The 17,248-nt window shown below is 37.2% G+C and overlaps 1 protein-coding gene across 1 annotated transcript in view; it reads right to left on the bottom strand.

The window, feature by feature from the left end:
- Positions 1-17,248, bottom strand: part of CDH9 (cadherin 9) — a 108,641-nt gene that overhangs the window by 22,650 nt on the left and 68,743 nt on the right. The window contains exons 4-5 of the mRNA XM_026843317.1: positions 2,857-2,976; positions 415-582 (exon numbers count right to left, since the gene is read on the bottom strand). Of these exons, the coding sequence (XP_026699118.1) occupies positions 415-582; positions 2,857-2,976 (288 nt within the window). The remainder of the gene's footprint in view (positions 1-414; positions 583-2,856; positions 2,977-17,248) is intronic.

Genomic DNA, 17,248 nt, shown 5'->3' with positions numbered 1-17,248 from the left:
CCTGTGCAAGGTGGTACATTAGAAAATTTGCTGACCTATTTGCTTGCCTAAACATGTGGAACTAAAAGTGTCTTCAACACCTGAAACTTATATTTAGTAATTAAATAACTCCAAAGGCTTTAAAGTCCCTGCAGTTAGACTAAGTTACTGTTACAGCTCACATTCTTTTAAGCAGAATAAGAATGGATAATAAGTATCATGCCAATAAATATTTTGTTATTAAAAAAAATTGAGGCAGATATTTGCATTTGCCTTAATAATGCTGCAGCATAAACAGACACAGCAGTGGGCCAGAATTTATACTAAAAAAAAAAAAAAAAAAAAAAAAAAAAAAAGGTCCCAGATGGTGACAGTAAAACAGCTGATTTTAGAGAGATTCTCTGGAAACCAACAGAACCATTAGACGCTTCATACTCTGGGGAAAACGGGGCGGGTTGTCATTGACATCAGTCAGAGTGATGTTCACGGTGGTGGTCCCTGATAGTCCTCCCATCTGGCCTCCCATGTCTTTGGCCTGGATGACCACTTGATACTGTTCCCTGTTTTCTCTGCTCATGTCTGGTAAAGCAGTCTTGATTATGCCTTGGAAAAGAGAAAAAGGAGAGACAGAGAGGTAAAGAAGAAGCACCACCCACATTAATCTCCAGGTTTTCAAATGGATTCATATAAAATATACTGTGCAAATGTTAATCCATAGCAATCAAAAGGCATACTACAATAAATCTTTCAATCTATGGTTGATTTAATGTATTTTAAGAAAAAAAAAAAAAAAAAGATAAAGAAATGTAATAGATATTGTTCATTGTCTGTGATGTGCTAAATCAATCTAATTATTCTTTCAATTACAAAAATATAAATATATTTGTTGAGTTAATGAAATTTTTCAGCTACTATCTCCAGATACTATTTCCATGGGTTATGCAATCTCTGGCCCTTGTGAGGTTTTGATACTATAACACAAGGCTGAACTCTAACATGCCCTGCATTCATTCTTTTGGACTGCAATAGATCATAGATTTTAATGCCCAGTGATGGCCCCTGAAAGTCAGCTAAGGCTATAGATAATGAAAGAATTAGACAAGACTGTAAAATTAGTGTTGGAAAATCTTTTTTTGGGTGTCCGATCTCAAGAATTTCATAAATGTAATTTAAATATCTCAGACACTTGTACAGCACAGAACAAGAGTAGGAACCTCAGGTGAGAAAAACAAAAATCCCATAGCCTGAACAGAGAAGTGACCTCAGTCCTCCTGGGATCCAAAGCCCAAAAGACTTTTCATTAAAGTAGACATACACATGCTTTCTTTTAGAAAACCAAGCTTTTTGTTTTGTTTTGTCTTTGTTTTTTATTTAGAAGGGTGGTGGCTTTGCAAGGTTGAAGTGATGACAGCTTTTTCTTGTGAAGGTGGAGACTTTAAATACAGTATCCTTTTTTGCTTGGAGGATTCACACCCCTGTCTTTCCTCTAGCAGAAGGGTCTGATTACAAGCTTGATATGGAAGCTGTTCTATTATGCAAAAAAAAAGGTAACCCTGGAAAAGTCCTACTCCTAGAAAGATAGTGAAAAAAAACCCAAACAAAAACAACAACAAAAAAAAACACCACAAAAAACCATCTGTAGTCTCGTGGCTGTGGCATTTACGTCTGTTCCAGGGTTACCACGTTTTTATTACCATACCTAGGCTTGTTGATACATGTAACAGTAAGAAGCAAAAAGATGAGAACTCAGGTCTTAGCCAAACCATCTGCCTGCCTAAACACCTTCTGCCATCAGCTAATGGCCATGTGGAACTGGTCCTGTTTCTCTGCCCACACCTAGTAAAGATTTTTTTTTAATATGGAATTGGAAAAAAGATAAAAAGGAGAGAGGTAGGAAAAGGTGGAAAAACCCCAAACACTTTAATCCTATGCAAAACCATTATGCCACCTTTTAAAACTGTAGCTATGTGACTCATTATCTTTTTGGTATAATTTCCTTGCTGGATTTAAAAAATAAATTGTTTCCAAAGGAAATTAGCTATTAACTGAACATGCTCAGTGGATTAGGGACTTCAGGGATTCTGGTCACAATTGCACTTAAATTCTGGATTCTCAAACCAAATTTTGATAACATGCAGGATCAAGCTAATGCAATGCCTGCTAAGTTTTACATGTATTAGTATTAGGTAGCTGGAGGCAGGGAGGGTGTTTGTTTCTTTTTTGAACCCAAATTTTGGATTGTAGATATCCAAAGTTTACCCAAGATTTTCTTCTGTCTGTCTTGTATCTGATTTCCTGCATAATAGTGAAAAGGGCTTCCATTCATGAATTGCAGCTTAAAAACATTAATACTTCTTACTTCAGTTCCAATAGTGTTGGAATTAGAGTACAGTTTCAAAACTCATCTTGAGTTCAAAATTGTCAGTGATCAAGAAACTATCACAAAATTTTAGAAATAATTAATTGACCTTTGAGAATTTATTTATTTATTTATTTATTTATTTATTTTACCTTATAGCCTGAAACTGTCAAGCTTTTTTTGCGCTTTTTTTTTTTTTTCTAAAGACAAATTGGTGTAAAATATGTTTTAATATTTTAATGATTCCTCAGATCCCTTACAATATTCTATACCCTTTCTGAACTGTTGACCTTTAGAGTTAATTGTCATCTTCCAGAAGTTTTATTCATACCAAGTAAGGTAGTTCTTCTTCAATAATATTATTTTCACCAAAAAGCAAACTTTTATTGTGATAAAAAAAGTGTCAAGTCATACGATATCATATGCCTGTTCCAATATTTAAATGCAAATGAAAAGTGACTTGATGCTTGTATCCTGTCTTTGTCATTGCAAAAAATAAGACTGAATGAATTGCTAACCTGTTTCTGGATCCACTGAGAAATATGGCTGTCCCTGGAGAATGCTATATACCACTTTGGCACTGTTTCCATAGTTGGCATCATCAGCATCTGTGGCTGTCACTTGAATAACAGGTGTACCTAAATGGGTACCAAACAGGGAATCAGCAGATGTTGAGAAGGCATCTACTTCTTATAAACCCCATACAATTGTTTCAGTATTGAATTCTGTAAAAAAATGGACAGAATCTGGTGGACAAATCCAGTGTTATCCTACCCAAGCAAACGGTAAATTAAAGCCTCATCTTCCTTGTGACTGAATCTAAATTCATTATCACATAAGACTGATGCTTCTGTTAAGCAAGTGTAAATGCATAGGGATTGACACATGTCTTTGAAACTCAACACAGCATTAGGTTTTTTTGGTGATGAAACAGGTTTGAAGATTGTTTGCTGGTAATAACATGACCTCAGTTGAAGGTATTCACTCAAAAGGTACATAGCTGCTGTGTGAAAAGTACTATTATGATTCTTAACTTTATCTTAATCAATAAATTAACCTAATTTCCCTATACAAATTTTCTGCTTAGATGACAACCTTCAAATATCTGAAGTCAGACTGAATAAAAAATTTTATCTCATCCTAACTAATTTTTAAAATGCTCTTAAAAATTAGATTGGTTTTGCAAAAGAAATACTGGATTTCTTTTCTCTCTTGATCAAAGTTGTGCACCTACTTGGCAAATAATTGGCATTAAACAATAACTAAATTTTTTCAGCATTCACTTATTTTGCATGAAGATGGCTTGTGATGTCTTGTGATCGCAATGAAGAGAATATAGGCTATATGGGATTAAGAGCACTGTGAGCCAATATCTTTGGTGTAGTTTATGGATTACAAGTTAAAGCTTCTGTAAAGTCTTATAAAATATACAAAAGGACAAAACTGTTCTTCACAAACTTTTATTTCTAAGCAATTTTCAAGATGTCAGGGTACATTCTGCTAACACAAACTAGAGCTGACAAATGTCTGGATAAATGCAGTCAGTCCAATATCTAGAAGTGTAAAGGTCCTTAACTCTCTGCCAAGGGCAGAAGACTAAGAAACAACTCTTTACTGTTTTTTTTGGATGGGTATTTTTTATATATCACACTTCCCTTATAAGAAAAAAGGTCTAGTGACCACTGTTCACTTAGGTGATATAGGATTCAATTCTTTTTTTCTTCACCTTCAGCTTTTCTAGATTGAACTTCACCTACAAAACTTGCAGTCAAGTACCTCCCTAGTCTATAAATTTAGAAGATGCTCATTTACCTGTGACTAATGGAGTTGAAGTGAATCATATCTAATATCGCACTTCAGTATATAAGAGGGATTGGGGAAAGTAGAAATCCAGGCTAATCAGAAGAGATTCCTAGACTCATAGAATCATAGAATGGTTTGGATTGGAAGGGACTTTAAAGATCATCTAGTTCCAACCCCACTGCCATGGGCAGGAACACTTCCATAGATCAGGTTGCTCAAAGCCCCGTCCAGCCTGGCCTTGAACACTGCCAGGGAGGGGACAGCCACAACTTCTCTGGGCAACCTGTGCCAGTGTCTCACTCTCACAGTGAAGACCTTCTTTCTTGTATCTAATCTAAATCTGCCCTCTTTCAGTTTAAACTGTTACCCTTCCCCTTATCACTACACTCCCTGCTAGGGCCCCTCTTTACATACTGGAAGGCTGCTCGAGATAAGGTCTCCCCGGAGCCTTACCTTTTTCAAGCTAAACAATCCCAACTCTCTCAACTTGTCCTCATCAGGGAAATGCCTCCTCTGGACCCACTCGAACAGGTCCATGTCCCCCTTGTGCTGGTGCCCCCAGAGCTGAACACAGTACTCCATATGGGGTCTCACAAGAGTGGAGTATTGGGGGAGAATCATCTCCTTTGACTGGCTAACCACACTTCTCTTGATGAAGCCCAGGATATGATTGGCTTTATGGGCTGCAAATGCATGTTGTAGGGTCACATTGAGCTTCTCGTCAAGCAGCACCCCTAAATCCTTCTCTGACGGGCTTCTCTCAATCCACTCATTGCCTAGCCTGTATATGTGCTTGGGATTAACCTGACCCATGTGCAGAATCTTGCACTTGGCCTTCTTGAACTTCAGGAGGTTTTCATTCAAGCCTGTCAAGGTCCCATCCCTGGAGGATGGCATCCCTTCCCTCCAGTATGTTGACCGCACCACACAGCTTGGTGTTGTCAACAAATCTGCTGAAGGTGCACTCAATCCCACTGCATGTATTGTCTACAAAGATGTTAAACAACACTGGTCTCACTACTGACCCCTGAGGTATGCCACTCTTCACTGCTCTCCACTGCATCATCAAGCTTTTGACTGCAACTCTTTGAGTGCAACCATCCAGACAATTTCTTATTCACCAAGTGGTGCATCCATCTGTCCCGATCCAATGTTGGAGGAGGTTTCAATATGATCCCAAGAGTGAGATTAAGACACAAACAAGGTCTAATGCCATATACTTAAAACAGGTTTATGTTATTTAAAAAAAGTGAAGAGGGGTAGCGATAGGACAGAATGGAAGGAAAAGAGAGAAATAAAGCAAGGATGCAGGACAGAGCTGCAAGAATAATCACCACCATGGATCCAGTGGTATCCCGTTGGTACTCAGTCTTCAGTTCTTCAATGGTGGATGCACACTGAGCAAAATTTTCTGCTGCCTTTTTAAGTTCATCATATCCACTGACTAGCATATCTGCCCAGTTTTAGGTTTGGTTGTTTTTCTCTGGTCCCACAGGTTTTGCTGCATCTGGCTTCTGGGGCAGGAATGTTTGCCTCTTGTCAGTTCATTAGCAATGCAGGCATGGGGTCTGGCCTACGAAATGGAGCCACAAAGGGCTACAGGATGGGGCCAGCTCAGCACACCTCTGCCCTTTTGAGGCTTGTGTAAAGAGTCTGACAATGCAAGTGGGGGGTGCATCCTTCAATACACTCCCACTTCTCTGGGCAGCATCCCCCAGACCAATTCACAGGCCTCAGCAGCTTCTCTTGGAGGTCTGCACAGACACAAGCAAGCTTTGAGACAGTCATGTGACATTTCAGTCTCTCACATCATCAAATCAATGTCTCTCCAATTTAGAGACAAGGATGTCATGTGGTACAGTGTCAAAAGCTTTGCACAAGTCCAGGTAGATAATGTCAGTTGCTCTTCCCTTATCCACCAACACTGTAACCCCATCACAGAAGGCCTAAAATTTGTTAGGCATGATTTTGCCTTTAGGGGAGCCATGCTGGCTGTCACCAACCACCTCCTTATATACCATGTGCCCTAGCTGATCTTGCCCGGCACAGAGGTGAAACTGACTGTCCTGTAGTTCTCCAGGTCTCCCTTTTTCCCTTTTTGAAAATGGAGTTATGTTTCCCCTTTTCCAGGCAGTGGGAACTTTGCTGGACTGCCACAGCTTCTCAAATATAATGGATAGTGGCTTAGCCATTTCATCTGCCAGTTCCCTCAGGTCACATGGACTTGTTCACCTTCAGATTCGTTAGATTTTCTCAAAACTAATCTTCTCCTATAAGGTGGGCAGTTCTTCATTCTCTCAGTTCCTGCCTCTGTGTTCTGCATCTTGGGTGGTGTGGCTGAAGCATTTTCTGGTGAAGACTGAGACAAAGAAGTCATTGAGTACCTCAGCGTTCTCCATATCCTGGGTAACCAGGTCTCTTGTTCCCTTCTGGGGAGGACTCACATTTTCTGTAGTCTTCCTTTTATCACCAACGTACCTATAGAAGCGTTTCTTGTTGCCCTTGGCATACCTTGCCAGATTTAATTATATCAGGGCTTTGGCCTTCCTAAACTGATCCCTAACTTCTTAGACAGTTTCTCTGTATTCCTCCCAGCTACTTGTCCTTGCTTCCACCATCTGTAGGCTTCCATTTTCTGTTTGAGGCTGTCCAGGAGCTCACTTGTTCATATATGCAGGCCTTCTGGTGTTTTTACCTGACCTTCTCTTTGTTGGGACACATCAATCCTGAGCTTGGAAAAGGTGATTCTTGAATATCAACCAGTTTTCTTGGGCCCCTCTTCCCTTCAGGGTTTTAACTCATGCTACTCTGCCAAGCAGATCCCTTAAGAGGCCAAAGTCTGCTTCCAGAGTAGTGAGCTTGCTGTGTGCTCTCCTCATTGTCCTAAGGATCTTGAACTCCACTATTTCATGGTCACTGCAGACAAGGCTGTCCTTGAGCTTCACACTCCCTGCCAGCCCCTCCTTGCTGGTGTGAACAAGATCCAGTATATTGCCTCTCCTTGTTGGCTCCTCTATCACTTGGAGAAAGAAGTTGTCATCAATGCATTCCAGGAACCTCCTGGATTTCTTGTGCCCTGCTGTGTTGTCCCTCCAACAGATATTGGGGTGGTTGAAGTCCACCATGAAGACCAGGGCTTGGGAACGTGAGGCTGCTCCTATCTGTCTATAAAGGACTTCATTCTCTCAGTCTCCCTGATAGGGTGGCCTGTAGCACACCCCCACTATAACATCTGTCCCTTCCCTCCCTTTAATCCCATAAATTCTGTCAGCTCCTCGTTCATCCCCAGGCAGAGGTCCATGCACTCCAGCTGGTCATTGATGTAGAGAGTAACACCCCCTCCCGTATAATAGTAATAGTATTGGGTCCTGTTAGATCCATTTATTTTTTCCTAGTGTGTAATACTGCTTTACACATAATAGTTTTACCTACAAAATAGTAAGAATCTGAACAGGATGACAAGAGGGTAGAAATACTTCTTTCTCAGCAACAAAACAGCAGAACAAAGTTGTAAAAATGCTTTGTCACAGTTCATCAGACCATGCAGAAGATTTTTGCCATAAACAATCTAGATTACTTTTTTCCTGGTTAAGCAGTTAGAGGTCATCTGTGTGCCAAGATGAGCTGTAAAATAATCCCAAAGAAGTGAACATTTAAGGACAATTTTATCACTAACAGTGTCCAGCATAACTGCTCATCTCGACAAAAATTAAAACAGTTTTTCTGAGAAAAGAGAAGTTTCATGAGTCCTATCTGCTTTCAAAAAACCAAATATGTTAAATCCCATGCCTCCTCAAGACTAGCAGAGAAAGGAGAGGTAGTATCACTTGCTAGCCTATGAAACATTTAGAAGTCATCAGCAGAATCACATGCTTATAGTATATGCCACTGTAGCATCTAGAAGTTAAGAATCAAGGGAAATGTACATGTCCATCCCAAGCTTCCACCCCAAAAAACCCAAATCAGGAAAACTTACTGCTGTGGCCTCCTGATCTAGTCACTGTCCTGGGACTGACAAAGACATCTGAGTATAGTCATAAGAAGAGAATGCACATTAACTTTCTTTTCCTAGTATATTGTTTTGATGAAAAGGAATGCTGAATCCTGTTTTGAGAATGTTTTTTGAATTATTTATTTTTAAAGAAAGGCATTACAGAGCTCAGGGCAGTCTTTGAGAAATTTCTGTCTTTCATTGGAATGTGTATCTTTGTTTTCTGAGGCTCAAGTGCCATATAATTATTTTTGCTAAGGAGAGTACAGATGGGGTAACCCTACAGAAACATTGAAGCTCACTACCAGATAATTCAATTGAATCTTATATAGGATGATATATCATTGTATTTTGTAAAATATTAATGTTTTCTTTCATTTGTCAAATTTTGTAGAGTGGTGAAACAATATTGTTATAACAGCTATTGCTTCCAAAAATTAATATAACAATAATGAAAAATTGTTAACAAAAGTATATTCTCAGAAAATTTACTGTCATCATGCAGTTCACTCTTGTCTCTGCCAACAATCTGTTGTGTCAATAGAGGAGGATCCTCACAGATGATAAGCAATGATTGTGCATTTTTATTTTTTTTTTTTTTTTTAATGGAGAAATAAATCACCTAGCTTTTTGGGTCCAAAATTAAACCAGGAAAGGCAGTGAAATAAAGGGACTCAGCACTATTTCCAAAGTAATTGTTAATGAGGCAAAACCAGTTTAGATCTTTTTAATTAAAGACAGCTATGCCCTATCCTCAGCCCCACCTGAATGGTGCCCACAAAACACTGATATATTTATTAATTCGTTTATCTGTAGTCTAGATTACCTCACAAACAGCCTATTGCCCACATCTTTCAGCATAAGTCAGCATGATTTAAAATATGAATCATGTCACTATGTTAGAAATTAGAAACTTTCTGAGATACTTCCACAGCTGCCAGCATGTGCAGGAATGAAGGAGTGAAGTAGAGCCTGGGAAGAATTGAGGTGGGAAGACAGTGTTTTAGTTTTTGTCTTTGTTTTTCACCATCCAACTTGACTTTTAATGGGCAATAAATTAAATTAATTTTCCCAAGTCAAGTCTCTGTTTTGCCACGATGGTAATTCGTAGATGATCTCTACGTCTTTATTTCAACCCATGAGCTTTTCCATCTTATTTTCTTCCTTTGTACTGTTGAGGAGGAGGAGTGAGAAGGCAGCTGGGTAGGCCTCTGGCAGCCAGTCCGGATCAAACACACCACAAGAACAAACTGGTGCGAAAGATGACAAAGAAAATGTGAGAATGAGTACAATAGCAGTCTAAGGAGTGATAACATCACTTTTCTCCAAAACGTAGTGAACTTCAACCCAATCCTACCCAGCAAGCCTATCCCATATCAGGATGGGAACTCTGAGTTCTCAAGAGTTATGTCTTATTTTATTTCTTTTTCTTTTTTTCCCCATTTTCTTATTTTTTTGTTTGTTTTGACAATTTCTCAATACTTCTGTCACACAGGTTGAAGATGGTTTTTCTGGCTTTGTCTCTCAAATATTCTCTCTATGTCTGCATAGACGACCAAGGAATAGCAGGTTGCTGGATATTTAGAATTTGCTAAGGTTTTTGAATGCTATAGTATCAGCAGTATTATTTTTTTCTTTTTCTTCTTTGCTTAGGTGTACATCTGAGTCTGGAAGCTTAAACACTTTGACAACACATCTGTGATGGATGGTGTCCTAATGTAAGGGTAGGAAAATGCAGAAGGATAATTGTGACGATAACCTCCGAAAAGACAAATTTAGGCTAAACCTGTGTAAGTAGTGTCTTTGTGTGCACGTGTTTGCGTGTGCATATGTATGCATGTATGTGCGTGTAAGAATGTAGAGTCCAAAAGGAAAACTGAATTAGAGAGAACATCACTCTATATATATCTAGGACAGTATAACTCAGTGTCAGAACTGAGACCCACTAACACAGATTTCCAGAACTCATGAGGAGTGAGACATAAATTTGAAAAAGCATTTGAAATCAGAATGCTTTTCTGAATTATATTAAAATGCTTTCTATTTATTTTTGCTATTCAGGCTTTGAAATAGTCCCTCTGGTATAATTAGGTCTCCTAGCATGATACCAGAGTGCATAGCAAAGCTGAAGTAAATAGCCTGCAGAGGACTGTTGTACTGCAAAAGAGGTCTTCCATGAGATGAGATAGGCACACATTTTGTTGCCTTTTCATGAAAAGTCATACTCTTCAGCATGCAACTCCTACTTGTCTCCTTTGGTTGACAAGAATTGAAACAGCTTCTGCCAGTCAGAAGAATATATCTGTGTCTATTTGAAAATGCTATTTTTACTGATAACTTTTTCTGTAACCTTCATTTTGAACAGTAATCTCCAGCTTGGGTGAAGAAAATGAGCAGATTATGTTGTTAGCATAGAATGTTTCAAGATTCCACCATGAACATTGGATCAAAAAATGACAGATAGTGATTTAAATAACATTCAGAACCATGACATTTCTTTTCCAAAGGGAATTCTGTAACTTCAAAATGCATTTTGAGTTGGATTCAGACTTTTTTTTTTTTATAAAAGTAGGATTTCAGATCAGTTCAAAGTTTTGATTTTAAGAAATAATAAGGTGCTTGGTTTAGACTTTAGCCTTGTAATATAGTTTTCAAAAAAAATTTGGAAATAAAAAAATCTGAAAATACTGAAATAGAATGTTTTATACATTATCGGACAACTTCCTTTCTATTTTCTCTCAAGTAAACTTCTGCCAAAATTGGCAATTATTGAAAAGTTTTGATTTTTCAGAGAAGTTTTTTGAGTGTGTTTGTATGTGTGTGTGTGTGTGTGTGTGTATCTATCTCTGTTTAAGAGAGAGCTCCACTCAAAGCAGAAAGGCTGTTTCATTTTCAGAAATAGAAGACCAGCTGGGGTAAGTGGAGAGGCAGGAAGGACTTTATCTCCCTGAAGGAGAAGCTCTTGTGCTTGCTTCCTGTTTTCAAGCGCAATGACAATCTGCCGTTCATCAAGTTTATTCATGGAGGCAAGATTTTAATAGTGGATTACTTTTACAAGCTGAAAAGATTTGGAAGAGCTCTGGAAAACCTCTGGAGGCAAAATTAGAAATTTTGTTTGGCTAAAAACCTTAAGAAGGTAAGTGGACAGATAGTTTGTTTAGACAGCATGGCTCCAAGAATTATTTGCATGCAGACTTAGTATAGGGATACCTCTGTTGAAGAAATGAGTGAAAATTTAAATGAACCTCAGAAATATTGAGAGGTAATAAACCACTCTGGTTTTGAGAGCGGATTGTTCTCTATGGATAGGAGTCTGTGATTAGGCAATGAACTGGAGAAATTATGAACTAGGAGCAGTCATGGCACTACCCAAGCCTGAAAAATTTAGGAACACGTAGAATTCACCACCAAGGATGTCATTACCACATCAGTTGGACCACATCACTTTAGACTACTTTCTATAAAAAGGGCAGGGCTAAATAACGTTAAGATATAACTCATGTTTTGACTGAAAGACATCCCTGTCGAGAAAGCTGAAGGAATAGGGAATTGCAAAGAAAACTTTGCTGTTTTGTACATGACCACAATTTAGTGTAGATTTCACTAGACTGCTTTTTCTTTGATGCAAGAAAGGCCAGAGAGTTGGTAGCATGAAAGATTTGTAAAGGAAAAGGAAAAGGAAGAGTAAAAGCAGAAAAGGAGCAAGTATCAACAGGTAAATGGATAAATTATTCAAGCCAGAAGAGGAATAAATGGGCATGACTGAGAAAAACAAATAAAGGCAATTTAGAATAAATAAGGAACTTGAGGAACCAGACTCAAATGAGAAATAACATGACACTGGAAAATTAAGAAGAAACTTAAAATATAGTGCAGCCATATATATTGAGCAGAAATTTATATAAAAGAAAAAAAGAGAGGAGCCAAAAATGTGGCTTAAAACAGGACAAGCAACAGTTCATATGTTACATTTTATCAAGTTGATGATTTTTGATAGTCCACTGTATAAGGTGAAACTTAATTTAACTTGAAAACACCTCTTATTGTGTATATAGTCTCACGTAATGGATGACTGAGAAGTCAGTTTATGTTCTAGCTTCTGTAGATGAGTACTCTACCTTTATTTTGGTTGCCCACTGATCTCCCATCCAGTATTTGCACCACTGTGGCGTACATAAACAGTCACTGTAATCCCTGCTAACGTGACTAGAACTAATTTATCAGAGATGCAAGAGATAAATTATGCTCTGTGGTAACATCCTTACTTCTTCCCTCAGAACTGCCTTTTCCTCTCCATTCCATACACATAAAACCAGATGGACCTTACCACCCATTCTGGAAGTATAGGATATTTTTATGCAGCTTTACTCCAGAAACAGTCCCTTGTACTCTATAAATATAAAGGTGAAATAATTATCATAATTTCTTGTGTGTGTTGTGTTTTGATGTTTAGGAGTTTTGTTCAATGTTTCCTTTTCTATGACAAAATGGAGTCACATTTTAGACTGTGTTATCAGAGTTTGCATTAAAGAAGTAAGTACGTGCTAACGATTGTTTCACCACATAGAAAGATGCATTGTGACTAAACTACTCTGTCTTTAATCTTCCTGAAATGCTGTGTGGGGTAGAGGTTTTTGCCAGTGAATACAATACATACACCACTGTAACATAATGTCTGAAATTGAACTGGGAAAAGAATGGCTAAACCTGAACAAAGCTGCTAGCCCTCACCCTCCCACTGTTCAATACCTTGATACAGTAAATTTAGTTTTCCTTTGGCAGTAATTGTGAAGTGCATCAGATGCCCTGCGTGAGAATTTGAAAAGATTATGGATGCAATAACAAGTGGGAAACAGTATAAAGAATGGGAAGTAATTTGAAGTATTGGTGAATGAACAATTCGGTGTATGTTTATTCTTTCAGGAAGCTTCTCTTTCCCATTCTCACCATAAAGAAAAAGCAATACTGGTGTCATTAAATGTCAGTGATAAGATAGAGAAAAGAATAGTGAGAGTATTTCAAGTATTAATGTTGACTAGCTTTTACACTGTATTTTGTAACGACTAAAGAGGTACAGTATAAAGTTATCTGCCATCCATAATAAATGAACTGCAGTTTAGAAGTCTTTTTCATTTTGTTTAACATTCTGTACATACTTACAATTAGAAAACACACTTCTTTTAGGCAGAGAAAATATATGCATTCTATGTTCAAAAGAAATTAAAACAAAAAATGAAAAGAATGAATAACAAAATTATCCTAAAAATTTCTATTTAAAATAATGATGAAACTCACCAGTAACATATTTCTGGGCCTGGATCTGGTATTCATATTTTAGGTTGTTCTAACTAGAAGTACTTGCTAATGAGACCAGTATGTTGAAGGATAAACAATTAATGCCATAATATGGCAGTTAATTACCTTGGTAACTCTTTCTCTGACCGCAGTGCTTTTGTGGAGTATATGGAAATAGGCCAGCTTTATGGACTGACAGCTGACATCCATGGCAGGTCAGTCACAGGAACTCTACCACTTGTTTCCTTTTTAAAGATGAGAGCTGGTAATCTTGGCTTTTTGCTCGATCTTAATTTGTAGAATACTCCAAAAGAGAGAAACAGCTTTAAGCTGTTTTTATGATAAACTCATTAAGAGCTTGTCCCCATTGATCCTACTAGGAGTGGTTCCTAAAGTCAGCAGTGTGGTCACCTATTGACTAAAAATCCCAATTCCTACCCACCAGTTTAAACCAAGTTTCTAGTTCTATTTATAATTATTAAATTATAATTTATAAAATACTCAAGAAATCATAGGGAAATTATTTCTTCACTACTCTCAGAGACCTTTTTTTCATGTAGTACATCTTTAAGAAGCTTTCTGCTTTCCCCTTTTCTCAGTTGACATTACCTGAAGTCTGCCATACAATATCTAAAGATTTCACTTAAGAGCAAGAGAGCAAGCTTAAAATAAAGTTTTCAATGATAGCCATTTTTTAGGGCTAAACTTTGTGTTTCTGATGTACATGTATGTACAATTGTATATTTGATAATGCAAACCAGACAGCTTTATGATTTTTTGGCAAGGAACAAGTCAGCTTTCTGCACCTGTTTTTAATTTTCTCTCTTTTTTTTTGAGCTTGGATTTTGTATCTTTTTACTAGATTTTGGAGTCTCTTTACTATGAATGTCTATCTATGACTGGGAACTAGAACCTCACTTTCATTTGCATCTTCAAAATTCACCTGCAATACAAGTAAATGGAAATTTTTACAGAGTTTCTACCTTTGCCAACTCTGTAAACAGATGCAATTTGAAACCCTATGTGTATCTATATTATGATCATGAGAAACTAGTACATTATTATTAAGACAACAGGCTGACTTTTTTTTTTTTTTGGGGGGGAAGCATTTTCAATATCTGTGGAAAATCCTGTCTGGGTCTGTCTCTTTAAACATTACTACAGCTGTTGAAAATAGTAATTTTCTATGAAAACGCAGTAAATGAAGATATTATTGATAAACTCAAATATACAATAGTTTATAATATGTGATTTTGAAAGCCTCTTGCTACTGTCGTGTTTAGATACTGTGGATGTTGTCTGTGGAAACGACAATAAAGACCTGTAATTTAGAAAAGAAATGGAGTCTAAAGCAGAGAAAATGAAACAAATTCCAGGTTATCTTAGTCATGGGCTTTTTCAAAATTGCCTCAGTTAGAGTACTATTTTTATACAAAACCTAAACACTTCTAGGGCTTGCATGGGTATATATAAGTAAATATGGATGTAAGTATGTATATGTGTGTATGTGTACCTACACATTGATAAACCTCCTAGAACAGTGGTTCTCAAACTGTGGTCCATGCAACCCTGGGGGGCTGGGATGTCATCACAGGGGATCCGCAAAGGCTTAAAGTAGGGGTGGGGAATGTCCAGCCACAAAACTTTTGGTGTGGCCCATGGCAAACACTGCACCTCCTTTTACCTCAGCCCCCTCCCCTCAGTGCTCCTCTCATATTCAAGCTCCACCCCCTGCCCCATGCCTGTCCAGACATGTTGGTATATTCAGTGCTACTGTGGTTGCTGGGACCCACTTTAACGAGGCGGTTTTTCTATTAAAGATATTTTGTTAACCCAACGGCCATCTTTAGGGCCACAATTGGGCTGAAGTCTGTTCCTCCAGGTGGTGGCTGTGGACCCCTAAACAAACGTATATGGTGACTGAAAACAAACAAAAGGAGAGGTTAGAAGAATTATAAAAACTTTTCAGCAAATTTTAATGTAAATATTGGCATCAAATTTGGAATTAACACTTTAAAATATCATAAAATGGGCCATTTGAGAGTGTTATTGTTATTTTATATTCATATAGAAACATTGCAATAAAGATATTATAATAGGAGTGTGTGCATTAACAGATTAATTTATTTCCCTTTCTCCAAATTTGAAGACCCTTCATGAGAAAATTGAAATAAATATTTGATGCAGTCTAGTGCTTAAAATCTTGAATTAAGTCTTGGTGGTCCATGGCCACAAAAGGTATTTAAAGAGGGACCATGGTGAAGGAAAGGTTGAGAAACCCTGTCCTAGAATATTAAGTAGTAGTTTCTGTTATTACTTCTAGACATTTCATTTATCTTCAAAAGTGTTCAAAATTCTTGAGTATAGTCTGTCAAATGACACACATGCAGAAGTGTTCTGCTAAAGACTGTTGAGTTTTCACTATGTTTGCAAATTGATCACAAGTGCATTGGCTATTGATGGAAAACTTACAGTCACAGTAAATGACACACATTTATAGGATGATCTTGTCTGGACAAATCTCACAGATTTGAAAACTTCAGGTTGAAAAAGATTAAGGGTATTGATTCCAAATTGCTCATTTGGTTAGAAATGCTTGAGCTAATTTTCACAGGTTTAGATACTGGGATGTCTAGACGCTGGTGAAAATTAGTTGGACATATGCTTTTAAATAGTTTATCTTCCTCAGGTAGATACACATTCCTGACAACCAATGTATCTTTTAAAATCTTATTTATTAAGTCAGTAAGTATTAGTCCTCCAGATCATTAACTATAAGACATTTTTCTTGTCCTCTCCCTCACCTTCCTCAGTGTGCTGAAGAGGTGGCTATTTTTTAGGTGTTTTTTTCACAACTGTCACATATTTTGACTTTATGAGGAAATAAATATTTTGATTTTTTTGTTTACATTTACAGTTATCTGTGTGCATAGCCTTATTTATCATGAGCTATTTATCATTTTTCTTAGAGCAGAGTGAAGTAACTGCTGTTGAGTTGGCTTTCTGACAGGAAGCTTTGGTGAGAAATTGTGGTTTATTGGCAGCAACTTTTAAATGCAGGATATTCACACACATGTACATATTTCAGTGGACAGCAAGTTAGTCTTTTTTGCTTTGTTTTGTTTTTAAATTACCAGTTAAGTGTGAGCAATATGTATTTTGAATGTGAATATATGTAAATCTTTCATAAGGAATAAAATTGATACTTGCACAGATCATAATCATGCTTGATCTTAATTTCACAGTCATGTATCTATGAGGTTGTAGGTAAAAACTGTTCTGGAAAGGTTTTTGAGGCATCTGGTTAGATAATAGATAAAAAAGTAAATGTCAGCATCAGGATTGCTGTCACTGTGAAAACTTGCAGATGTGCATGTTGCTAGATGTTAAGAAAAATACGGTGATTGCCATGAGAAATGCTGTAACCTATCTTGTTCCATGTACTTACTAATAGATGAGTATCAGTGGGAATAATATAGACTGGTTTTCAAATAGGATAGTCCAGGATGACTATTCTTACCTTAATTTTCTTAACTTTGTGAAAACTATGTATGACAACAGAAAATTTCTGAAATGACCATATGATTGGCAAGAAAGAAAAATGGTGATGTATAATAGAATCCAAGCTGAATGTTAACTGAATGAAGAAAAAATCACGCGTAGTAACCACCATTTCTATAACTCATCTTCTACGTTGCTAAAAATGTATTATCATTCTTCATTATTTAATTGAAAGAAATGTAATTTTATTTCTATAATATATATATAAACATACATCTCTATTATAAATACATATATATATATATATATATATATATATA

This window comes from Athene cunicularia, assembly GCF_003259725.1.
Source record: "Athene cunicularia isolate RWA chromosome 2 unlocalized genomic scaffold, athCun1 chr2_part1, whole genome shotgun sequence".
Lineage (NCBI taxonomy): Eukaryota > Metazoa > Chordata > Aves > Strigiformes > Strigidae > Athene > Athene cunicularia.
The sequence above is the reverse complement of the archived record's forward strand: the minus strand, read 5'-3'. Positions and strand labels throughout refer to the sequence as shown.